At 44.0% G+C, this 27,100-nt stretch overlaps 1 protein-coding gene across 3 annotated transcripts in view; it reads left to right on the top strand.

Annotated features, from left to right (window-relative positions):
• Nucleotides 1-27,100, top strand: part of FAM91A1 (family with sequence similarity 91 member A1) — a 135,169-nt gene that overhangs the window by 95,540 nt on the left and 12,529 nt on the right. For all 3 annotated transcript variants that reach the window (XM_089677525.1, XM_089677524.1, XM_089677526.1), the window contains 6 exons: nt 910-1,023; nt 3,074-3,146; nt 4,921-5,073; nt 9,720-9,824; nt 11,800-11,923; nt 12,121-12,190. In XM_089677525.1, coding sequence (XP_089533651.1) covers nt 910-1,023; nt 3,074-3,146; nt 4,921-5,073; nt 9,720-9,824; nt 11,800-11,923; nt 12,121-12,190 — 639 coding nt within the window. The remainder of the gene's footprint in view (nt 1-909; nt 1,024-3,073; nt 3,147-4,920; nt 5,074-9,719; nt 9,825-11,799; nt 11,924-12,120; nt 12,191-27,100) is intronic.

Here is a 27,100-nt window from a genome sequence, read left to right as displayed (position 1 = left end):
ATTGGTAACCCCGAGCTACACTCGGGCTTCCCATGCGGCGCTGCTCTGGCATCTGTTCTTCACTTACCTTCTCCTGCGCTCCCGTGATGTCCCCCCTGCAGTGTCCACTGTAATGTCCTCCAGCGGATGCCGGCATCTGTGATCTGGGTTCCGTCCCCTGTGAGCGTCAGGACGTACGGGGACGGAACTGGTGGGAAATTTGATAATGACAAAAAGTGACATTCACTAAATACACTAAAATCACATAGTAAAACATTCCTGTATCAAACCATTTCACATACATTTTGTCCCGAGTGCTTTGTCCTGCGCCCTGCCTGCACTTTTACTGTTCTTTCTGCCTGGAAACTGAGAAATGTCCATGGCGTCCAAAAAGCGTCCCTTTAGGTCAAAAGCGGTTTTAGACCAGCTAGAGAACAGCGATAGTAAATCAGAACCACTTGCAGAATTGAGTGATAATGATTCGTGGGGGAAATTCGTCATCAGACACTGAAAACAATTCTGCGACTTTGCTCAGTGATGTGCGAACTTGGCGCTATATTTCACATTTCAGTGTTTTTGGTTTGATTATATTATTGAATTAAATTTATTATTCTATTATTATTTTTTATGATTATTTATTAAATTATAATTTATGATTTCCTGTTTCAAATTTTATCATACCCGGGATGTTTACTAGACTCTTGTTCGGACAGATTTCAGTGAGTTATTCCTAAAAATTACAGCCTACAATAAAAAAATAACAACATATTTCCATGCAAGAAAATGTACCGCTTTGAGCACAGAAATACTGACATAATCAGATTGCTAGGGAGGTTAAGGATGTAATAATGGATATAAAGTTGCATTATTTTCGTGTGTGTGTGTTTTTTAGTGATTTTTAATCACCCTGATCAAATTTTCCTTTGATAGGCCTATGATCGGTTATTGATTACATCATGGGGTCATGATCCAGGAGTTGTCCCAACATCCAATGTTCTCGTTATGCTGAATGATGCATTGACGCATTCTGCAGTCCTTATTCAGGTAAGTCTGTTTGGTCTTGATGAAATGTACCTACATGCAACTGCTACAGGTTTTTACTGCTTTCCAAATTAATAGTATGCTGGATTGTAGAAAAAATGTATTTCAGCAGTTATGGATCAAGAAGTAGTTGTTACAATGTACAAAAAAAGCATTATGCATCATATAAATATGAATGGTATCCCCTGCATAGCTTATCCTGTTTTTTTTTTTTTTTTTTTTTTTTTTTCTTTGTCCGTCATTCAGTGAGGATGCAGATAGCGTTGACATACAGATACATTTGGAGCCACTAAAGGGATCACATTCAAATCTTTATGTGCAATACAAGTTTAAAAAAGGAACAGAATGTAAATATAAAAGTGAAAGCCGAAAAAAATGACTTGTAATTGGATTCTACCTACAGACTGTCGATAGACAATATGGGGTAGATTTGCTAAACCTGGTGCAGCTGTGCATGGTAGCTAATCAGCTTCTAATGCAGGCCATACATTGGACGTGCATTTTGTAACTTGATGGTGCCACCATTGATTTCAAAATTCGAACAACCAAGCCTTCAGTTTCACCTAATGTTGCTACAGAAAAGAATTTTCGTACCCAAGAATTTTCTTTTCTTTCCAGGTCATAGCTCATGCTAATTTTTTTTTTCGATTATATTTCTTGTGCGATTCTCCCATCATTGACTAGAAATTTGTTCCTTTTTCCAAAAATTTCTGATCACTCAAATTTGATGGTCGCACAAAAATCGCCAGTTTCTGTGGCCCACTAATGGTGCGAAATTTAAATAAAAATTCTTAGAGAAGATTTTCGAAAGAAAATTCTTTTGGAATTCAACCCATGTATGACCAGCTTGTTCAGTTAATCTTTGGCAATGTAACCTGGAAGCTGATTGGTTGCTGTGCAGAGTTACACTAGATTTTGCAATCTCCAGTTTTAGTATATAACCCCCAGTGTGTCTGTCTGTTTTAGGGATGGAGACGTTTTGGGGGTAAATGATTCAAAACTTCTCTGTACTATATAAATTCAAAAAATAAATAGAGATCAGTCAAATGTACTAGAAAATAGACACTCGCTTCCCTATACACTGTCACCACATAGAATGTCAGCTTTTCATTTCCAAGGTTTGACACTATCACCACAGAGAATGTCAGCTTTTCATTTCCAAGGTTTGACGCTGTCACCACATAGATTGTCAGCTTTTCATTTCCAAGGTTTGACGCTGTCACCACATAGATTGTCAGCTTTTCATTTCCAAGGTTTGACGCTGTCACCACATAGAATGTCAGCTTTTCATTTCCAAGGTTTGACGCTGTCACCACATAGAATGTCAGCTTTTCATTTCCAAGGTTTGACACTGTCACCACATAGAATGTCAGCTTTTCATTTCCAAGGTTTGACACTGTCACCACATAGAATGTCAGCTTTTCATTTCCAAGGTTTGTTATAGCTCCCCTAGAATAAGGGACCACCTAGACAAACTGTGCAAGGACTTTAATATCCGTTAATTTGGGCTCTGCTGTCTGTATTCATTTTAAGGCTACGTTCAAACTAGTGTTGTGTGCAGGCGGCAGAGAGAAACGCCTCTGACAATTCTGCACATTGCAGCACATGGTGCTGTTCTAACGGGAGCGTTAGCGTCGCAGCAAAACGGACGCCTCTGGTCAAGTCGGGAGGTGTTGAAGCCTGCTATTCTAGTCTATGGTGCCCCTCCGCAAATGCCCGGCTGGGGTTTGTGGTGCGGTTGCGGAGCGGTAACACCATTTAAACTTCATTATAGGCATTTGTGAGGCGTTTTTAACGCTCGGCAAACGCCTAGCAACCGCCGCTAAACCGCGCATGCAGTGTTTGCGGAGCGTTAAAAAAACGCTCCGCAAATGCCGGACCAACGCTTGCCAACCGCTATAGGGGCGTTTGGCAAGCGTTGGTAAAACAGTCAAGTGTGAATGAGCCCTAATACTCTCCCCCAGTATCCTCAATGCACTTACTTACATAATTGTAATTACACTTTGTAGCCACCAAGAGGTGCTCACACTCTCACTTATTTCTCCCCCCACAGGGTCACGGCATGCATGGGATGGGAGAGACTGCACATGTTCCTTTCCCATTTGATGAAGCAGAACTACAAGGAGGTAATTTTATAAAAACTTCTCATCTCATGGATGAGATATTTAAAGCCGATACATTTTTAGCAGTTTTGGATTGAGTATGGAATGGTTAAAACCCCTGCCTGATATTTTTAGCTGTTTCCATCCCTTTGAGTTGAGATGTCCTCTTTTTATGTGCAATGGAAATAACAGAAAATTATAGGAAATCTCTTCATAGTGAGGAAAATTCCCTCTAAGGCCTCATTCAGTGTGCAGGCTGTATTGATTTTGGTGTCGTCATCCACCCTGAGCTGCCCACAGGCAGCCTATGAACGCAGACCGTCTACATTTAGGGATCTACAGCCATGCACAGCAATTTTGACATGTGCCTGCGTCCATCTCCATAGGCTAGAAATTCTGAAGGGCCCTCTGCACACTGATATATACCCTTTCAAGCAGACTATGCAATAAATAGAGATATTTACTTCACACATATGGCTATACATGCTTAAGCTGGCCAACTGCGTCAAAGTCATCCCTCTATGGCCAGTCCTACTCTGCTCTGCCTACGCAATGCTACTATATACACAATGCTAACATAGGGGAAAAGACACAATGGGGAGAGCTACCAGGTTTAGGTCTGGCTACTGACCCAACAATACAACAAACAAGAGATCCCTGTGCTCAAATCCCAACAGCTAGTGCATGCATTTATCCATCAGGTGCTAAAGGGGTGTAACCACATATTACACTAGAAATTCTGAAGGACCCTCTGCATAGGCTGCCTTGCATGCATCCCAGAGCAGATACAGACACCAAAACAAGGGCAGCCTGCATGCAGCACGGTTACCAGTGCTCGTATGAATGAATGAGGCCTTAGTTGTTAACCAGTGTACCCATCTAAAGATTTCATTTGTTTACTGTATCTGTAAAGTAGGAGACCTGGATGCTTTGATGTTTATCAAACACCTATTTTTAGGAAAAATATATAATAAAATGAATTTTAGTGCAAACACACACAATATAAACTTCATTTTTTTTTGGTAAAGTATAAAAGATGGCGTTGCATCAAGTAAATAGATACCAAACATGTCAACTCTTACAATTACATGCACCCATCATATTGTAAAAAAGAACAGTACCAAAAAATCTCCATAGACAATGCTTTAAAAGTTTGCGTACACATGTGCACCCTGTGCTATACACATGTGCACCCTGTGCTATACACATGTGCACCCTGTGCTATACAGCCACCTGGATCACTGTGACTTTACAGCTGGGTAGCCGGCTGAACGAACAATCACAAGCTTAATGCTGCAACTGCATCTATGAACTTGTGTCTAACCGTTCCCTCTCTGGTCATACTACGTACATCCAAAGAGCTGAAGTGGTTAAAGGAGAAGTATGGCCGAAGCTCATCTGGTCGTACTTCTGCTGTGGATCACAGGAGTGCACTTAGTTCTGCACTCCTGTGACCCAGATTCAGCCAACAGCTGGCTAAAGACCTCTGTTGGCTGAGATCACAGAGCCAGTACAGACTCTGCAGGGATACTGACAATAATGTCTGGCTCAGCCAGAGTTCTGTACTATCAGCAGATGGATTGGGGACAGTAGAAGAAGGGGAGTATCAGAGAAGAAAGGATCAAACAGCCTTTTACACAATGCAGAGGATTAAGCCCTTAGGTTCCACAGTGAGTATAACAAGAATTCTTTTACTGCTTATACAGACTGATTTTACTGCTGTGGGTTTAGTAGCACTTTAAATGTCACATGTAAGTGTGTTTGCAGTTGATGGAAACTATTTCTTCTTTGTCGTCAGACTTTTCTAGCCTCAATATGGGAGTCCATAAAGCCTTAAAGGTCTTGAGGGAAAGGATAGACCTGGAGCACTTCTGTGGCTACATTACCATGCTGAACCCCAAGATCCAACATGTCAGCCAGAGGAGACTGAGCGATACGTCTGATGAGAAAGGTGATCCGTTGGTTTGTTCTTGTAGTTTAACCTCCCTGGCGGTATTCCCGAGTGTAGCTCGGGATAAAGTTTCAGCACCACAAGCGGTAACCCCGAGCTACACTCGGGAATCCCCTGCAGCGTTGCTCGGGATCTCTTCTTCACTTGCCTGGTCCTGCGCTCCCACGATGTCCCTCCTGCAGTGTCCCCGGCCATGTCCTCCGGCCGATGCCGGCATCTGTCTTCTGGGTTACATTCCCTGCGACGTCAGGACGTACGGGGGACGGAACTGGCTGGAAATTTAAAAATGTGAAAAAGTGACATTCACTAAATACACTAAAATCACATAGTATAACATTACTGTATCAAACCATTTCACATACATTTTGTCCCGAGTGCTTTGTCCGGCGCCCTGCCTGCATTTTGTCTGTTCTTTCTGCCTGGAAACTGAGAAACGTCCATGGCGTCCAAAAAGCGACCCTTTAGGTCAAAAGTGGTTTTAGACCGGCTAGAGAACAGCGATAGTAAATCAGAACCACTTGCAGAATTGAGTGATAATGATTCGTGGGGAAATTCGTCATCAGACACTGAAAACGATTTTGCGACTTTGCTCAGCGATGTGCGAACTTGGCGCTCTATTTCAAATTTCAGTGTTTTTGGTTTGATTATATTATTGAATTCAATTTATTATTATATTATTATTTTTTAAGATTATTTAATACATTATAATTATTATTATAATTTATGATTTCGTGTTTCAAATTTTATCATACCCGGGATGTTTACTAGATTCTTGTTCGGACAGATTTCAGTGAGTTATTCCTAAAAATTACAGGCCTACAATAAAAAAAATACATATTTCCATGCAAAAAAATGTACCGCTTTGAGCACAGAAATATGGACATAATCAGACCGCTAGGGAGGTTAAGGATGTAATAATGGATATAAAGTTGCATTATTTTTGTGTGTGTGTTTTTTAGTGATTTTTTTAATCACCCTGATCAAATGTTCCTTTGATAGGCCTATGATCAGTTATTGATTACAAGCTTTCTGGGAAACACTGAAAGAACACTGCTAAGCGCTGTTCACATTTAAAGCCCTGTTGAATTTACAGACTAAGGGCAGTGCCGTCATCCTTCATGTGTATAGTCTTGCCTCCGCTCTTCTGTTACAGCACTTATGCAGGGTGTCTAAATATGATGGTGCCGTCTAATAGGTTCCAGAGGTAGACCCAGTGCACTCAGTCATCAGCACTATGTAACAGCGCTGACACAGTACAGCACGTTATTGCTAGCTACTTCGATCCAAACATAGAAAAATATAATTCTCCACCCTTAAGGCCTGTGCTGACAGGTTTTTATTTGCTTCAAGTTGGCTTTGTTTGCTCATACAAGTCTGAAGCAGGTCATAAGATCAGCTGCACCTGCCAATGAATTCTAAACGACCTCATAAGCCTCTCAAACTGATGCCATCAACGCAAGCCAAAAGCTGGTCGACACAGGCCATGGCCTATCCATTGTAGCAATGTTGACTTGAGGGTTGACTTGCCAAACTCCATAGCCTTGTTACATTGTACAAAGGCAAATGGACACTGCTCCAAGCCCACAGCAAGTCCTGCACACAGTCACTCTGTGCCAGTGAACCCATCTTTGTTTTCTAACGGCAATACCATCTGTACAATTAAGCTCTTAGCCCTGGTTCACACTGTGAATTACATGAGATTTGCACAGGAATCGCACTACTCTCTCTATCCATTCAATCGTGTCCGACTCTTGGCGATTGCATGGGACGTCACTCTCCACACTTTCCGGTCTTGCACCTTTCTTATTAGCTGATACATGCTTAGGCCAGTGTTCAATTTCATAGCATACAAAGAGCGTGTTTTCGGCCTTCCTCTTTTTCTCCTCCTACTGACCTTACCAAGTAATGTTGCCTTCTCTAAGGAATCAGATCGCATCACATGCCCAAAATAAGTCAGCTGTAATTTGACTATCTTTCCTTCTAAAGTTATTCCTGGTTTAACTCGCTCTAAAACCTCTCTGTTGGTAATCTTTGCTGTCCAGGGTATCCTTAACCTCCCTGGAGGTATGATTATTTCCGATTTTTTATGCTGAAAGCGGTACCATTTTTTTGCATGGAAATATGTAGTTTTTTTATTGTAGGCTGTAATTTTGAGGAATAACTCACTGAAATCTGTCCGAACAAGAGTCTAGTAAACATCCCGGGTATGATAAAACTTGAAACACGAAATCATAAATTATAATTTAATAAATAATCATAAAAAAATAATAATATAATAATATATTTAATTCAATAATATAATCAAACTAAAAACACTGAAATTTGAAATACAGAGGCAAATTCGCACATCGCTGAGCAAAGTCGCAAAATCGTTTTCAGTGTCTGATGACAAATTTCCCCCACGAATCATTATCACTCAATTCTGCAAGTGGTTCTGATTTACTATCGCTGTTCTCTAGCCGGTCTAAAACCGCTTTTGACCTAAAGCGACGCTTTTTGGACACCATGGACATTTCTAAGTTTCCAGGCAGAAAGAACAGTAAAAATGCAGGCAGGGCGCAGGACAAAGCAGTAGGGACAAAATGTATGTGAAATGCATTGAAACAGCAATGTTTTACTATATAATAATCATTTTAAAAAAAATGAAATTTTTTAAAAATTTCAAATTTGCCGCCGGTTCCGGCGCCCGTACGTCCCGACGTCACAGGGACCGGATGCCGGCATCGGCCGAAGGAGATGGCCGGGGACACTGCAGGGGACACATCGTGGGAGTGAAGGACAAGGTAAGTGCTGCAGGGACTCCCTATGCAGCGCCGCATGGTAAGCCCGAGTGTAGCTCGGGGTTACCGCTCTTGGTACGGAAATTTTACCCCGAGCTGCACTCGGGAATACCGCCAAGGAGGTTAATAGCCTTCTCCAGCACCACAATTCGAATGCATCAATCTTCTTTCTATCAGCTCTTTTCATAACCCAGCTTTCACACCCGCACTACATTACTGTGCAAATCACATGAGGTTCTGTGCGGTGCACTTTGAGCCCATTCATTTTGTATCACTCAAATTGCACCACATTTGTATGATAAAGGTGCAGACACCTATTTTTTTTTTTTTTTTAGCTGCACCAGAATCAGACCTCATGGTTGTTTATACCCATGTGATCCGGTTCAGGCAAACACATTGCATTTTGCGACCTGCTTTTGGGGTGGTGTTGATTTTTAATTGACACCCGCCTGCAGATCGCATGAACACAGTGCGATTGCTATGCGGTGTGGGAAACGCCTAGAAATCTCTGCGTTGCACTCACTGCATCAGTGTGAAACTGGGCTTAAGCCCTGCTTTTAAGTCCTCGTGCACACGGGACGTTTTTACAGCGGCTGTTTTTGGCTTTTGATGGTTTTTTTCTACAGCCAGTAAAATCCCCAGCATGTTATCCTATGTGTCCATACACACATAGACTGGAATCAATGTTTTTTGGCAGGGACGTTTTTTTGGCTGGAAAAAAAACCAGTATTAGTGGGTTTCTAGAGGAGTTTTTTAGCTGTAAAAGCACTTGAACGTTGAAAAACGCGGTAAATCGCGGCAAACCAGCGTTTTTGGACTTTTTTCACAAAAAAAAAAATACTCTAAAAACCATAAACGCTGTTGCTAAACGCTAATATGAAAACGCTGAAAAACTCTACTGACTTTACACAGCCAACGTCACCTGCGCTTTTAAAACGCCCCGTGTGCATGGAGCCTGAATAGACTGAATTGTGCTGATATTGGCGTGCAGTGATTTGCCACGTTACTGTTCGCCTTGTCACAAAAACCTACAGGAATCCTGAAACAGTTTGTATTATCATAATACATGAACCGCAGTGACTGCTGCCATTCAAAAAAAAAAGAGCTCTTTTGAATGGCCCTCCAACGCACACAATGGACCTGTGTTTTTTAGCACATGGCTATGTGAATCATTTGGTTAGGTTCACACTAGCTCATGCTCTGAGAAGTGATCTGCAGTGCATTGCTTATCAGAGTGTGGCTAAGCTGCTGCCAGACATTCACCTCCTGAATGCCTGTATTTTTCTTTCTTTTTTATGCCAAATGGCAATTTCCAATGAGGCGAATGCATCACAAATGCGAGACAACCGATTGGCTTGCGGTTGCAGCGTGGCTTTATTGACCTGAATAGCCTAGTTTGGCAGGAGGTGCTGCATGTCAACTGTACAGGCCATGCTAAATTTGCTGATGCAAAGCAACATGGAATGGGAAAAGTCTCCTTTGGGTGTATTTTACACTTTAGGTGGGTGGTCAGTGGTAAAACCATGGCTCACCTGCCTGTTTTTATCTACCCCCCCCTCCAGGCTGCTCATGTGAAAGAGGGCTTTGTTTTTAGTGCACCAGAAAAAAAAAGGGTTTGACAAAAGGTTTTGGTATGTTTCTTGGTCCATTCTTTGGCAGCCCATTCGATATGACATGAATGCACAACATAACACACTGCAAATATGTACAGCTAGTCTAAGGCATTGAACTGATCCCTGAAGATTCCTTAATAGGGAAACTGTAATAGATTCTGGTCAGTGTTGTTTACTTTTTTTTTTTTTTTATTTCCAATGTACAAGAGTGATTTTTCTTATGATTCTTCTCGCTATTCTCTGGCTGATACAGATGAATCTGGCCTGGCACTGGGCCCTGATGTTAATGGGAGCACGGAATCATTTGAGCTTGTTGTGGAAGAAGCAGCTGTAGACATGGGACAGAAGGCCATTGATGGTAAATATGAGTAGATCAAAACACTCTTCATAAGACGTGAGTAGGGTGTGACCATAAAGCTGCACTTATACTGGCTGTTTAGGCGCCTGACACCACTCCAACATGGCTTTGGGGGAGATCCAGCCTATAAAAGATTTGACAAATCTGAGACATATCACGAGGGGACGATAAGCGCACACAACACACATTATACATTGTTCGTACAAATTAATCTTTCATCCTAATTTTTAATTTTGAGCTGATACAATTTAGACAGTAAATCTGAAAAATTTCATGTTTAAAAGTGCAACTGCTCAAAATAAAAAATGGCATATATGCTTGTTTTTCTGTGCCCCCAGAAAATAGCCGATTGACGACCATACACTATAGGTATACTGCTACAGTGCGGGCCAGCTGCGTAGAATTATATATATACATAAAGTGTGTGTGTATATATATATATGTGTGTATATATATATATATATATATATATATACGCATGCACACACATATTTATATATGTATATGTGTGTGATTCTGCTTTTCCAAGTAAAGGGTGCGTGCCCGCCTACCCATGCTGTCACTGGCTCCTTTTACATGCCACTCAGCGGGTCCCGGACAATGATTCACGGCCGAGATCCACTGATCAACGCAGCAAGTGCATGTTCTCCTTGTGCCATCGTGAGTTTCCTCCTACCAGACATAATGGTAGGTGAATTGGCTCCTGTCTAAATTGTCCCTAGTATGTATATGTATGAATGTGAGTTAGGGACCTTAGATTGTACGCCCCTTGAGGGTTAGGGACTGATGTGAATGTACAATATATATGTAAAGTGCTGCGGAAATTGACAGCACTATATAAGTACCTGAAATAAATAAGTGACATGAGAGAGTTTTGTGTTGGTAAACATCACAGATCTCTACTGACAAAGAGGATGTGTCGGATTTTGTCTCCCTGAGACAAAAAACTGTCACATCCCTTAGTTAAACAGCACTTATTGCACACATTACACATAGGTTGATACACAGTTAACCTTTTGATTGCCCCAGATGTCGTGGAGGGCCTGCCCACAATCTGGAATAGGGGTAAATAAGCCTGGGGCTCCAGCTAAAGCTGGATTGAGGGTTAAGGTAAATATTATCTTACTCGTACAGTACAGGACAGGCTTGAAATTCATTAACCCGGGGATATATGCTGGTACCTTTACATGATTGGGTTCTGGCAAAGCTTTTGACAGCATGTCCCCTGGGTGTTCCCCCGTAATTCTATCCCACTCCATGGGTGCTGGTGTCCTAAGGTGATGGACATCTTCTCCCTTATGGAGAAATAATTAAGGTAGATAATTTTTTTCTACTAGATTTTCCTAGCAACCTCAGCATTCCAACTGTGGTGACATTACAAATCCCTACAGGTCTTTGGCTCTGGGAGTCATGCTGTGGCTGTCATTCTTTTAACTCCTTCTGCGGCCTCTTGGTCGGTGGGCCTTAACGCAGAGAGGATGCATATATGCGTACCCAAAGAAAAACAGAGCTGTGCCAAGAGCATGCACCGTGCGCACTCCCGGAACAGTTACAGTGGCAACGGAAAGCTCACGATCTCTACTTGAAATTGGGAGCTTTCCGATCATGTGACCGCTGTGACGGCCAGTCACATGATCACAAACCCTGCCCAACCTCCCGGCATCTGTAACCCTTTAAAGGGTCTGGAGGTGCCGGGGCCAAGAGGTTAATAGCTTCATGTGACTTGTACCTTCACAATAGCTGGAATGCCGAGGTTGCCTAACCCTGCCCTAGACAAAACACACATTATGTCCTGAATATACGGATATTGTGGAGGAGTATGACACCCACATTTCGTTTTTGGGCCAGGCCATAACTTTGCTTTTACGTTTTTTGTTTTATTTTCTATTTTTTACCAAGAAGATTAACAAATCATGTAATATTGTTTCTTACATGTGTGAATAGTGATCATTAATGAACTCTGCATTCATTGTAGCCCCAGCTGTGGAGTCAGATTGGGTCCCGTTAGAGCTGTGCTATGGAATCCCTCTGTTTGGCTCAAGACTCAATCAAACCGTGTGTAAGAAGATCGCTGCTCATGGCCTGTGCAGCAAAGACAGGTAAATGACCCCATTGTCTACTGTTCAGTAATAGTAGGTCACAATACCATAACCTTTTCCTTCTGACCTTTTGAAGTTGAAATTTCCTAGCCTGTCACATGCTGCATATGGGCGTGTTTTATTGTGGGACAATTACAAAAAAAGATGAAGGTTCATGTGGATTAATACATTTTCCTATGTTCACTTTGTCTCTACAGCCTTCAACATCTTCTCCATTCCAGCCGAAAACTTGCTTTGAAAGTCCTCAGCTTTGTGCAGTCACTGCAGGTAAACTCTTCTATTCTCTTCATCATCAAATATTAAACATGTACCATCCTTTCCGTTCTCCTAGACACAGGACTGTAGCATAGCTTGAACTCCAATAAACTCTAGTTGTATCTAAATTGGAAATATAGTATGTTGACCTTTGAGGTGAATTCTGATATCCTTTAACCACCTTCCGCCCGCCCTATAGTACAATGACGGGCGCAAGGTGGTTCTCTCGTTCTGATAGGACGTCATATGACGTCCTACCATTCTCACTGCGCATGCGCGGCTCAGGGAGCGCGCAGCGCAGTGATTGCCGGTGCGCTGTGTCCCTCGGACACAGCGGATCACGGAAGGAGCTGAAGATGTCGGCTCGGTCATGTGATCAGCTGTGTCCAATCACAGCTGATCACATGTAAACGTGGAAATGCTGGTTATCAGCATTTCTCTCCTCGAGCTGTCACGCTGACAGCTCGAGAGGAGAGGAGAGCCGGTAATCGGCTTTCCGCAGAGGGGACATGTACACTGATCATCAGGGCACTAATGTTCAGTGTGCCCTGATGATCAGTGTGGCCCCAGAAGTGCCACCTGTCAGTGCTCATCAGTGCCACGTATCAGTGCCACGTGCCAGTGCCACATCAATGCCACATATCAGTGCATACCAGTGCACATCAATGCCACATATCAGTGCTCATCTGAGCTGCCTTTCAATGTCACCCATCAGTGCCAGTCAGTTCCACCTATCAATGCCAATCAGTCCACCTATCAGTGCTGCCAATCAGTGTCATCTATCAGTGCCAGTCAGTGCCGCCTATCAGTGCTATATATCAGTGTCATGTATCAGTGCTGCCTTTCAGTGCCCATCAGTGATGCCTGTCAATGCCCATCAGTGCAACATACCAGTGCCTACTCATCACTGCAGCCTATCAGTGCCCATCACTGCAGCCTATCAGTGCCCATCACTGCAGCCTCATTAGCGCACATCTTTGAAGGAGAAAAATCACTTATTTACAAAATTGTATAACAAAAACTAAGAAAAAACTTTTTTTCAAAATTTTCAGTGGTTTTTGGTTTGTTTAAGAAAAAACAAAAATCCAAGAGGTGATTAAATACCACCAAAAGAAAGCTCTATCTGTGTCAAAAAAATGATAACAATTTCATATGGGTACAATGTTGCATGACCGCGCAATTGTCATTCAAAGTGTGACAGCGCTGAAAGATGGAAATTGGCCTGGGCAGGAAGGGGGTATAAGTGCCCTGTAGGCTAGTGGTTAAAGTGTTACTAAACCTAGGACCCTGCATTCACTATATCTGGTCTCCCCGGACCCCGCATTCACTATATCTGGTCTCCCCGGACCCCGCATTCACTATATCTGGTCTCCCCGAACCCTGCATTCACTATATCTGGTCTCCCCGGACCCTGCATTCACTATATCTGGTCTCCCCGGACCCTGCATTCACTATATCTGGTCTCCCCGGACCCTGCATTCACTATATCTGGTCTCCCCGGACCCTGCATTCACTATATCCGGTCTCCCCGGACCCTGCATTCACTATATCTGGTCTCCCCGGACCCTGCATTCACTATATCCGGTCTCCCCGGACCCTGCATTCACTATATCCGGTCTCCCCAGACCCTGCATTCACTATATCCGGTCTCCCCGGACCCTGCATTCACTATATCCGGTCTCCCCGGACCCTGCATTCACTATATCCGCTCTCCTCGGACCCTGCATTCACTATATCCGGTCTCCCCAGACCCTGCATTCACTATATCTGGTCTCCCCGGACCCCGCATTCTCTATATCTGGCCTCCCCGGACCCCGCATTCAGTATATCTGGTCTCCCCGGACCCTGCATTCAGTATATCTGGTCTCCCCGGACCCTGCATTCTCTATATCTGGCCTCCCCGGACCCTGCATTCACTATATCTGGTCTCCCACAGTACACAGAACATGGAAATGCAATTATTTCAGTAAATATAAATAGCTAAAAACCTTTTCTCAACAGCAGTTAGAGCAGTCTTGTGACGTCTTTCAGTGTCTAGCTGAGCACTGGTGATAGCTTGTAGGAGGAGTTTTTTTCTGCTCTAAGAGGATGAAGAACCTCTGTCTTCTGTCTGGACAGTGCTGATTGGCCATGGGCTGATAACATGCACTCTCCCGAGAAAAAAAACCTCTCTAGCAATACACACCAAACTGAGCATGTGCAGAGTGTCTCGACACCATGTGTCTTAAGAGATAAGAGTGGGACACGGGAAGAAGGGGAGGATCAGAGAAGACAGGATCAAACAGCCTTTTTTTCACAGTGCAGAAGATTAACCCCATAGGTTCCACAGTGAGTATAACAAGCATGCTTTGCTACATATACAGACTGATTTTACTGTTGTGGGTTTAGTAACACAGGTTCACAAACGCTGCATTTTACCATGCAAAAAGTGTAAGTTCTGGCCTGCAGTGCCTTGCACCTTAAAAGCACAGAGCACTGTTTTCTATTTCTTTTTAATTTTATTGTAATGTCATAGTGGGACATTTCATTTTATTTCTGTGCACCTGAGCTGCAATGCGTAGAAACATAGACAGAAACAGAACTGAGCTGTGGTTCGGGAAGGAAAAATGCTGACATGTTGTAGATTACTGCAACACAGCTCAACCAAAGGCTGTGTTTATCTGTGAACGGGGGTCCTAGAAAGCAAATCACCTTGTGGATATCACACTACTACAGAAGACCAAAGATCCCCACACACATGTAATCGAGCCTTTAAAAAAAAAAAACTACAGTGTCATTAGGAACTTGTATACACAATTTAAAACATATAAAACAGACTTAAAATAAATCAATAATAATTCAACCCAAAGTCCAAAAAAGAAAAATATACAGATTAAGTCCACAATCTTGATAGATAGATACACACTGATTCGGATCCTAATGATAATCGATGATGAATCCCAGATACTCTTCATATACCTCAAAAAAATTGTGTATTATCTTAGGTCTCATAAAAAGTGCCACACGTGCAACATGCAAACACGACAGTGCCACAGCAATCGTGAGGGATTCAAATATACACAATTTAAACCACTGCAAACAATACAGTAAAAGTGCATAATTACCCTAAAATAAATGAAACCAGCATAGAATCCATAGTAAGAAAGGAGTTTCCTCCAAATGACATCTTCTCCAGACACTTCCCATAGACCTCACAAACAGACCAGGGATCAGCGTTGATCCCTGTTGACAAAGTCCGGATGTGACGAAACGTGTCCGGGGCACGTGACGTAGTGACGCATTGACTTGGCGGACATTTTGGATTCTGGAACACATGGTTGTCCATATCCCTGGGACTTCCAGTTACCACCTGGCTCCCCTCTAGAGCTGAATGTCCATATTTTTGGAGCTACTGTTGAATATTGCTGCTGTATATACAGCTTTATGACCTGGAAGCTGATTTTATCGGTTTTTAATGTAAGTTGCTATAATAAAATGTGTGTTATTTGATTCAAACGCTGATCCCTGGTCTGTTTGTGAGGCCTATGGGAAGTGTCTGGAGAAGATGATGTCATTTGGAGGAAACTCCATTCTTGCTATGGATTCTATGCTGATTTCATTTATTTTAGGGTAATTATGCACTTTTACTGTATTGTTTGCAGTGGTTTAAATTGTGTATATTTGCACGTGTGGCACTTTTTATGAGACCTAAGATAATACACTATGTCTAGGTTTATATTTTTTTGAGGTATATGAAGAGTATCTGGGATTCATCATCGATTATCATTAGGATCCGAATCAGTGTGTATCTCTCTATCAAGATTGTGGACTTAATCTGTATATTTTTCTTTTTTGGACTTTGGGTTGAATTATTATTGATTTATTTATTTTAAGTCTGTTTTATATGTTTTATGTTTGTACTTCAGGGGAAGGATTGTGAAACGACTTAATTGGGTTTTGTATTATGGTGGGTGTGTGCTGTCTCATAGTTATTCTGTTGTATACGCAATTGCTGTACAAGCCATTATGTTATGCAATTTGTTCACGTTGTGTTCATGCACTTACCAGACTAACAGGTAGGTACTGTAGCTGCCACCTCCAACTTTCCTCCAGAACTATGTAAATAACAGCTTTCTAGGTGATTTGGTATTTGGCCTTACTGTTGGCTTATCATACTGATGGGCAGACTCCGCAACCAATTGTGAAATATGGAGGCTGGTACCAAGCTCTGGATTCATTTAGAGCAGCTATTCTCAACTAGAGTTCCTCCAGAGGTAGTTAGGGGTTCCTTGAGCTGTGACTGATTGACCTGCCCATCTGCTGGTGCCTGGATAGTTCTGGGTGTACTTTGAAGAGCCAGCAGCATGATACCAATTAGCTTTTTAGCTGTCTGTATGGGTGGCATTCCCACTGATGACCAATGTAAGGGGCATTCTTTCCATTGACCACCAGTGTAAGGGGCATTCTTTCCATTGACCACCAATGTAAGGGGCATTCTTTCCATTGACCACCAATGTAAGGGGCATTCTTTCCATTGACCACCAATGTAAGGGGCATTCTTTCCATTGACCACCAATGTAAGGGGCATTCTTTCCACTGACCACCAATGTAAGGGGCATTCTTTCCATTGACCACCAATGTAAGGGGCATTCTTCCCACTGACCACCAATGTAAGGGGCATTCTTCCCACTGACCACCAAAGTAAGGGGCTGTCTTCCCACTGATCACCAATGTAGGAGACATTCTTCCCACTGAACACTAATGTAGGGGATATTCTATCCACTGACCACCAATGTAAGGGACATTCCTCCCCTCCCACTGACTATCAATGTAGGAGACATTCTTCCCACTGAACACCAATGTAAGGGGCTGTCTTCCCATTGACCAGCAATGTTGGAACATTCTTCCCATTGACCAGCAATGTTGGAACATTCTTCCCACTGACCACCAATGTAGGGGACATTCTATCCACTGACCACCAATGTAAGGGACATTCTTCCCACTGACCACCAATGTAAGGGACATTCTTCCCACTGACTACCAATGTAAGGGGCATACTTCCCACTGAACACCAATGTAAGGGGCATTTTTCCCACTGACGACCAATGTAAGCGACATTCTTCCAACTGAACACCATTGTAAGCGACATTCTTCCCACTGATCACCAATGTAGGGAACATTCTTCCCACTGAACACCAATGGGGGGAACTCTTCCCACTGACCACCAATATAGGGGGAACTCTTCCCACTGACCACCAATATAGGGGGAACTCTTCCCACTGACCACCAATATAGGGGGAACTCTTCCCACTGACCACCAGTATAGGGGGAACTCTTCCCACTGACCACCAGTGTAAAGGGCTGTATCAAGCTATGATTTGTTCAAGCTGCATAATAAAATATCTGCCTTGTGATCGTGTTTATAGACATTACCTACCAGAATTTCCATACCCCTGTTCCTGTAATTGGCTTGCTGTCCTGGGATCAATTATCTGATTGTAATAGATACTTTACCACTAGGGCTCAGTTCACACTAGCTGACTCCAAAGTCGTACAATTTTCAGTGCGACTTTGGAGTATGGCTTTGATGCAACTTTGATCTAAATTTACACTCTAAGTCACACCAAAAGTCGCAATAAAGTAGGGCAGGCACATTTTCAAAGTTGCTGCAACTTTAAGTCGCACCAATTTGAACAGGTGCCATTGAAAAGAATAGGCTGCGACTTGTCATGTGACTGTGATGTCAAATTGTGGTGGTTTATGTAAGGATATATTTTACTTATAAAGGGCGTGTCCCTTTCCCTTAGATGAGATATTACAGTGCCTCCAGCCGTTAAAATACGGCAAATATTTAGTAAACCAATAATTTGGACACCTTGATAATTTGATCACCACTTATTATTATACCTTGAATTCTTTTAGCCAATATGATTTCGTACCATACACACAAAATTTGCCTTATAATAGATAAATATAAAAATTTATTTATGTACAAAAATTATATATATATTAACACAAAACGCAAAAGACTGGTGATAAATGAATATTAATACACACAATCAAAGACATACCCTACCAATGTAATACACAATACTAATGTTTCCAAATACTTAAATCAATATCACAATTTCTAAATGATCTGATTAAAAATTAAATTTATTAATAACTAATAATTTCGAGTATCTCAAAGGCTATATTCTCACAAGCCGTGGCCATAGGATTGAAAGAAGATATTCCTTGATAAATTATACTCTGATTATTAATATTTAATAAATTATGAAATATGAAAAAAAAAATTATAATATGGCACCAAACAATTTTTAACAGTAAAACAGGATCTCTTTACATATATATAACTACCCAATATTGTTGTGATACACTAAGGTAATTCTATGATTCTACACAACAGAAAAAAATAGGCAATGCAAAATTAAATTAACAGTCTCACCACACCCGGAATTCAAACTAGGAAACTCTCCCGTGGATTTAGCTGGCAATGGAACACCTTCAGAATGATGACCACAGGGGAAAGTGAGATAGAGTTCAATAGTGTGGGAGAATGTAGGAAGTTAGAAGGACAGAGGTTTAGCAATTTAGTAAAGTTTGGAAATTTGAAAGGATGGGAGAGGGGTTATAGAGAGGTCTCTTCAGATGTCTTCAGATTCTTCTCATCAGGTCTTTCTTCAGTCAGGTTTTCTTTCTTTCTTTTAATGAGTTTTTCCCTTTTTTTTAAAGGTACAAGGGCTTTTATACCAACTAATCCATTGTTCTAAGATACCTTCCCACCAGGCTTCTTGATTGGCTAGTTGAGAAATGTGTGTACATAAGCTATTTCTCACCTGCCCGCCAGATGGCGGTCATGTATCATAGAACAATTTGAGTATTTGAGATGACTCATACCTCGGGTGGAATTTTAAGGTAATTACAGGGATTAAATATACGTCTTTTTCCAGATATATAAGTGATCATACCTATAATATTCTAAATAGGGACCATGGAATATAGGTGTATATTCAGTTATTCGTGCTTGAAATACCATCCTGTCTGTTTCCTGATAAGACATATAACTAATGCTAGTTTATAATACATCTTACTTTTCATCATCTCAATACTCAAGTTAGTGATATATAATTCCCATTGCTGAACATTTGGTGGTGTGTAAAACCTATCCTTTATAACATCTCATTTATAATATGTTTTTGGTATACCTCTGTGGATGGATATATTCAATTCTTAGCCTTTTGATTTTAGAACCACATTTTCTATGGGTAGGGAAAAACTCTCTGTTTGCCTGGCTCTTGTATTGGAGTCACAGTAAACAACTATTAATACTTTCACCCTTGGTGGACAATAGTATATTGTGATAGTTTCAGAGGTCTGTTGGTTCATCACACTCTGCAGGGTTTGGGTAAACTTCCAACCAGTTGAGTTCCCGTCTCATTATTGTTAAAATGTTTGAAAGTCGAAGTCCTATCTGGCAGTCTGTTTGACTTTTTGTGTATGCATTCTTCTCAACCTCAATATACAAATAGTACTTGTTGACAGTCCAAACTAGAGATGAGCGAATCGAAGTATCCGAAGTGGAATTCGAGTCGAATATCGGAAAAATTTCGATTCGTGCCGAATCCGAAAAACAGCCTAATTCGGACGCGCGAATCGAAATTTTTCCGAAAATGGCGGCTGACATGTGCGGCGACGGAGCGGGGATGTCGGGGAAGGCGCGCAGACAAGGCGCGCTGCCCCATAATGCATTCCTCAACGACATGTGATCGCATCAGCCAATCAGCAGCCAGCCAGCCAGCACTGTGTAATGGTCGAGGTATATATAGCGGCCATTTTGGAAATCTTCATTTGCCTGCAGTCATTGAACAGAGGCAGACCGCTCTGTACTAGGGACAGGGACAGAGTTAGGGCCACAGAAACGAGAATTGGGGACAGAGAGAAGTTACTTAGGGACAGAGAACCATTACTCAGGGACACAGACTTGTTAATGAGGGCCACAGAATCGTTATTTAGGGACAAAGAAACGCTAGTTAGGGCCACAGAATTCATACTCAGGGACAGACAGAATTGTTACTCAGTGCCAGAGAATTGTTACTTAGGGCCACAGAAACGTTATTAGGGCCACAGAATTTTTACTCAGGGACAGACAGAATTGTTACTGAGTGCCAGAGAATTGTTACTCAGGGACAGACAGAATTGTTACTGAGTGCCAGAGAATTCTTAGGGCCACAGAATTCATTCTCAGGGACAGACAGAATTGTTACTCAGGGACAGACAGAATTGTTACTGAGTGCCAGAGAATTGTTACTCAGGGACAGACAGAATTGTTACTGAGTGCCAGAGAATTGTTACTCAGGGACAGACAGAATTGTTACTGAGTGCCAGAGAATTGTTACTCAGGGACAGACAGAATTGTTACTGAGTGCCAGAGAATTGTTACTCAGGGACAGACAGAATTGTTACTGAGTGCCAGAGAATTGTTACTCAGGGACAGACAGAATTGTTACTGAGTGCCAGAGAATTGTTACTCAGGGACAGACAGAATTGTTACTGAGTGCCAGAGAATTGTTACTCGCACAGACACAAAATTGTTACTTGCACAGACACAGAATTGTTACTCGCACAGACACAGAATTGTTACTCAGGGCCACAGAATTCATACTCAGGGATAGACAGAATTGTTACTGAGTGCCAGAGAATTGTTACTCAGGGACAGACAGAATTGTTACTGAGTGCCAGAGAATTGTTACTCAGGGACAGACAGAATTGTTACTGAGTGCCAGAGAATTGTTACTCGCACAGACACAAAATTGTTACTTGCACAGACACAGAATTGTTACTCGCACAGACACAGAATTGTTACTCAGGGCCACAGAATTCATACTCAGGGACAGACAGAATTGTTACTGAGTGCCAGAGAATTGTTACTCAGGGACAGACAGAATTGTTACTGAGTGCCAGAGAATTGTTACTCAGGGACAGACAGAATTGTTACTGAGTGCCAGAGAATTGTTACTCGCACAGACACAAAATTGTTACTTGCACAGACACAGAATTGTTACTCGCACAGACACAGAATTGTTACTCAGGGCCACAGAATTCATACTCAGGGACAGACAGAATTGTTACTGAGTGCCAGAGAATTGTTACTCAGGGACAGACAGAATTGTTACTGAGTGCCAGAGAATTGTTACTCAGGGACAGACAGAATTGTTACTGAGTGCCAGAGAATTGTTACTCAGGGACAGACAGAATTGTTACTGAGTGCCAGAGAATTGTTACTCAGGGACAGACAGAATTGTTACTGAGTGCCAGAGAATTGTTACTCGCACAGACACAAAATTGTTACTTGCACAGACACAGAATTGTTACTCGCACAGACACAGAATTGTTACTCAGGGCCACAGAATTCATACTCAGGGATAGACAGAATTGTTACTGAGTGCCAGAGAATTGTTACTCAGGGACAGACAGAATTGTTACTGAGTGCCAGAGAATTGTTACTCAGGGACAGACAGAATTGTTACTGAGTGCCAGAGAATTGTTACTCGCACAGACACAAAATTGTTACTTGCACAGACACAGAATTGTTACTCGCACAGACACAGAATTGTTACTCAGGGCCACAGAATTCATACTCAGGGACAGACAGAATTGTTACTGAGTGCCAGAGAATTGTTACTCAGGGACAGACAGAATTGTTACTGAGTGCCAGAGAATTGTTACTCAGGGACAGACAGAATTGTTACTGAGTGCCAGAGATTTGTTACTCGCACAGACACAAAATTGTTACTTGCACAGACACAGAATTGTTACTCGCACAGACACAGAATTGTTACTCAGGGCCACAGAATTCATACTCAGGGACAGACAGAATTGTTACTGAGTGCCAGAGAATTGTTACTCAGGGACAGACAGAATTGTTACTGAGTGCCAGAGAATTGTTACTCAGGGACAGACAGAATTGTTACTGAGTGCCAGAGAATTGTTACTCAGGGACAGACAGAATTGTTACTGAGTGCCAGAGAATTGTTACTCAGGGACAGACAGAATTGTTACTGAGTGCCAGAGAATTGTTACTCGCACAGACACAAAATTGTTACTTGCACAGACACAGAATTGTTACTCGCACAGACACAGAATTGTTACTCAGGGCCACAGAATTCATACTCAGGGATAGACAGAATTGTTACTGAGTGCCAGAGAATTGTTACTCAGGGACAGACAGAATTGTTACTGAGTGCCAGAGAATTGTTACTCAGGGACAGACAGAATTGTTACTGAGTGCCAGAGAATTGTTACTCGCACAGACACAAAATTGTTACTTGCACAGACACAGAATTGTTACTCGCACAGACACAGAATTGTTACTCAGGGCCACAGAATTCATACTCAGGGATAGACAGAATTGTTACTGAGTGCCAGAGAATTGTTACTCAGGGACAGACAGAATTGTTACTGAGTGCCAGAGAATTGTTACTCAGGGACAGACAGAATTGTTACTGAGTGCCAGAGAATTGTTACTCGCACAGACACAAAATTGTTACTTGCACAGACACAGAATTGTTACTCGCACAGACACAGAATTGTTACTCAGGGCCACAGAATTCATACTCAGGGACAGACAGAATTGTTACTGAGTGCCAGAGAATTGTTACTCAGGGACAGACAGAATTGTTACTGAGTGCCAGAGAATTGTTACTCAGGGACAGACAGAATTGTTACTGAGTGCCAGAGATTTGTTACTCGCACAGACACAAAATTGTTACTTGCACAGACACAGAATTGTTACTCGCACAGACACAGAATTGTTACTCAGGGCCACAGAATTCATACTCAGGGACAGACAGAATTGTTACTGAGTGCCAGAGAATTGTTACTCAGGGACAGACAGAATTGTTACTGAGTGCCAGAGAATTGTTACTCGCACAGACACAAAATTGTTACTTGCACAGACACAGAATTGTTACTCGCACAGACACAGAATTGTTACTCAGGGCCACAGAATTCATACTCAGGGACAGACAGAATTGTTACTGAGTGCCAGAGAATTGTTACTCAGGGACAGACAGAATTGTTACTGAGTGCCAGAGAATTGTTACTCAGGGACAGACAGAATTGTTACTGAGTGCCAGAGATTTGTTACTCGCACAGACACAAAATTGTTACTTGCACAGACACAGAATTGTTACTCGCACAGACACAGAATTGTTACTCAGGGCCACAGAATTCATACTCAGGGACAGACAGAATTGTTACTGAGTGCCAGAGAATTGTTACTCAGGGACACCTAATCGTTGAATTAAATAGTATGTCAGACAACATGCAGAGGAGTGGCAGAGGAGGCAATGTTTTAGGAGCGAGCAGACGTGGCAGCAGAGGAAGGGGTCGAGGCAGCAGTATTCGCAGCCAGAGGCCAGTGCTCCCGGTGTCATCCAGCGGTCGTGTCTCCACCGACAACCCTGCCGTCATTGATTGGTTGGCTCGGTCGTCTTCCTCTTCCCAGGTCACCTCTGACACCTACAGCCAACGGTCGGTGGGTACGTCAGACACAACCGTTAGTTGGCATGGCCCGGGACCAAGCCCACTGAAATCACGTGTCCTCTACCTGCCCCTGTCCTTTGCTGTTCCCTCACCAAGCGAAGTATCGCATGCTGTGGGCTCAGCCCCACTGTACAGTGAGGAAGAGCTAACAGAGGGCGGTCAGGAACGGGGGGAGACATCAGCCTTTTCAGCAGCCAAGCGAACAAGTACTGGCGAGGAGAGTGGCTCGGTAGCCGGTCTAGAGACAGGTCTGTCTCCTGACCCAGACGCAGCCGAGGGGGCTAGTAGTGAGGCGGAGACCCTACTTGATGATGAGGAGGTTGATCGCACTTGGCAGCCTCGTCGTCATCAGGCAATTTCTTCCGCATCATCAGGAGAAGAGGGTGGCAGCTTGGCAGCGAGCAAAACAGTCGGTGGGTTGCCCAGGAGACAGCAGCAGGGTCGCATCAGTGTCAGTGGAGCCAAACGTCCACGGAGTAGAGCACCAGCTCCACTGCAGCCTACCACCACGGCCAGTAGTGGTGCCGTTGCGCACGGAGGAAGTAGCAGTCAGCCAGTGAAGAGTAGCGGGGGCAAAGTTTCCTACTCGGTGGTGTGGCAATTTTTCCTCAAGCCGCCCGAGGAAGTAAACGTAGCCGTATGTCGACTATGTGGCCAGAAATGCAAGCGTGGCCAGGGGGCCCATGTTGGGACTACAGCGTTGCGTCAGCATATGCAGCGTCACCATTCGGTGGCCTGGGAAAACCGTGATAAACATACGGCGGTTCTGCCTGCCCCAGCCCCCGCTCCATCACCCGCTCCGTTACTTGCTCCGTCACCCGACGTCGTCAATCGCCCTCTATCAGCCAGTCAAGGCTCCAACACCTCTGCTGAGGGGAGTTGTCGCTCATTGGCATCTTCCGCTCGTTCAGATGCTCCTTCTCCTGCTACTCCTCTTCTCGGATTCCGTCAACAGTCTTTCTTGGAATCCGTATCCAAGAGACAACAGTTTGCGAGCACGCACCCGACGGTGCAAAAGCTGAACGTCCTCCTGTCCAAGTTGCTGGTGCTGCAGTCCCTCCCTTTCCAACTGGTGGACTCAGCACCTTTCCGAGAAATGATGGCTTGTGCCGCGCCGCGGTGGAGAGTGCCAAGCCGTCATTTCTTTGCCCAAAAGGCAGTGCCAGCCCTGCATTCACATGTAGAAGAGATGGTGGGCCAGTCTTTGAGCATGTCGGTCTCTGCCAAAGTGCACGGCAGCGCCGACGTGTGGAGCTGTAACTACGGTCAGGGACAGTACATGTCATTTACGGCCCACTGGGTGAACGTGGTGCCGGCACAGCCGCACCAGCAACTTGGACAGGTCACGACGCTTTTGCCTCCACGTTTGCACGTCCTTGGTCCAGCAAGCATGTCCGCCTCTACCACCTCTTTTTCCGCCGTGTCCTCAGCCGCCACCCCCGTGCCAAGTCCCATTACCCGACCGGCATATCACATGTGCAGGGCGCAACGGTGTCACGCTGTGCTGCACCTGGTATGCCTTGGCGAACGTAGTCACACAGGGGAGGAACTGCTGAGTGTAATGAACAGAGAAATCGACAGATGGCTGTCTCCGCGCAAACTAAAAATCGGAACCATGTTGACTGACAACGGAAAGAACATGGTGTCTGCTCTGCGTCAAGGAAGGTTGTGCCATGCGCCATGCATGGCTCACGTGTTCAATCTGGTTGTCAAGCGGTTCCTAAAATCCACCATCCCACTGCAAGACATCCTTAAAATGTCACGTAAACTGTGCATGCATTTCAGCCATTCCTACACCGCAAAGAACACCCTCATTGAGCTGCAGCGGCAGAACGGAATTCCACAGCATCGCCTGATCTGCGACGTTGCAACAAGGTGGAATTCAACCCTACACATGTTAGACCGCCTTTACGAGCAGCGAAAGGCCATCACCGATTTCCTGATGTTACAAGCGGATAAAGGTACTCCCCTGTGTAACTTAGATGTCAGCCATTGGCAGCTCATGCGTGACACCTGCCGCTTGCTCAGGCCCTTTGAGGAGGCCACGCTATTCGTGAGTCGGCAGGACTATGGGATGAACGACGTCATTCCTCTGTTGCACGTCCTGGAACAAATGCTGTTAACAATGGCTGGTCAGGGTGCGGTAGACGTGGCGCACAGATCTCAACGCCACATGACCCCTGTGGGGGCAGGACAGGAAGAAGAGGAGGAGGTAGAGGAGGACATTTGTGCTCAGGAATTATTGAGTGAAATGGGTGGTTTTTCCACTCAGCGGACAGGAGTGGAGGAGCAGGAGCATCTGGTAGAGGAGGAGGAGGAGACAGAGGACCCAGACGCACCGTGGCAGTATGCTGTGGAGATGGAGGCAGGGAGTCCCTCGCATTCCTTGGCACAAATGGCCCATAGCATGCTCGGTTGCTTGCGTAGCGACAGCCGAATAATAACCATCAGACAGAGGGATGACTTTTGGCTGTCCACCTTGTTGGACCCTCGCTACCGGTCCAAAATGGTGGCCTTTTTCACACCTGCTGAGAGGGAGGCCAAAATTACGTACTATAAAAACCACCTATGTAGTCAGTTGGTCTCTGCCTTTGTGCGCCAACGTCCATCCTCAGACACTGTGGGCCCTGTGCGCTCGCGTTCCGCTGGCATGGCAGCAGGGGAGGGGTGGGGTGGTAGGAGCAGTGGCAGCTCCACCAGCAGCGGCTGCCTCAGTCTGCAGTCGATGATGAGTAGCTTTCTTCACCAGCGCAGTGAGGAAACTACTAACCAGCCGCAGCAGCAGCAGCAGCATCAGGTGGACCTGGAGCAGGAGCTCAAACAACAGGCTTGGGCCTACTTGGACAGCACCCTGCCAACCGAGGTAGACAATCCCCTTGACTACTGGGCAACGAAACTTGACCTTTGGCCCCAACTAGCTGAATTTGCCCTTGAAAGGCTGTCATGCCCGGCCAGTAGCGTGGCATCGGAGCGCGTGTTTAGTGCGGCAGGAGGTATTGTAACTCCGCGGAGGACACGACTGTCCACCCAAAGTGTGGAGAGACTCACGTTTGTGAAAATGAATCAGGCGTGGATTAGTCTGGATTTCAAACCACCAGTTCCTGACACAACTGACTAAATCCGCCATGAATCATGCCTCAAACATGTGCCACTTTCAGGTCTCCTCACACTGCTGGTGTGTTTAATTTTTTGACATAGGGTGCTGGCAGATTACGGGCCTCCTATAGCTGCTGCCAGGCCCCTAATCTGCCATAGGCCCCTATATACCGCCTCCTCATGCTGCTGCCAAGTCCAGAGTCTGTCATGGGTCCCTGTATGGCCTCCCATTGCTGCTGTCTCCATCGCCACACTCTGCTGCCATGTGCCACTTTCAGGTCTCTTCACACTGCTGGTGTG

The sequence above is a fragment of the Staurois parvus genome, unplaced genomic scaffold (genome assembly GCF_062004578.1).
Source record: "Staurois parvus isolate SC_StPar_1 unplaced genomic scaffold, SC_StPar_1.0 ptg000187l, whole genome shotgun sequence".
Taxonomy (NCBI): Eukaryota; Metazoa; Chordata; class Amphibia; order Anura; family Ranidae; genus Staurois; species Staurois parvus.
Note: the sequence above shows the minus strand (reverse complement) of the source record. Positions and strands in the feature narration are given on the sequence as shown.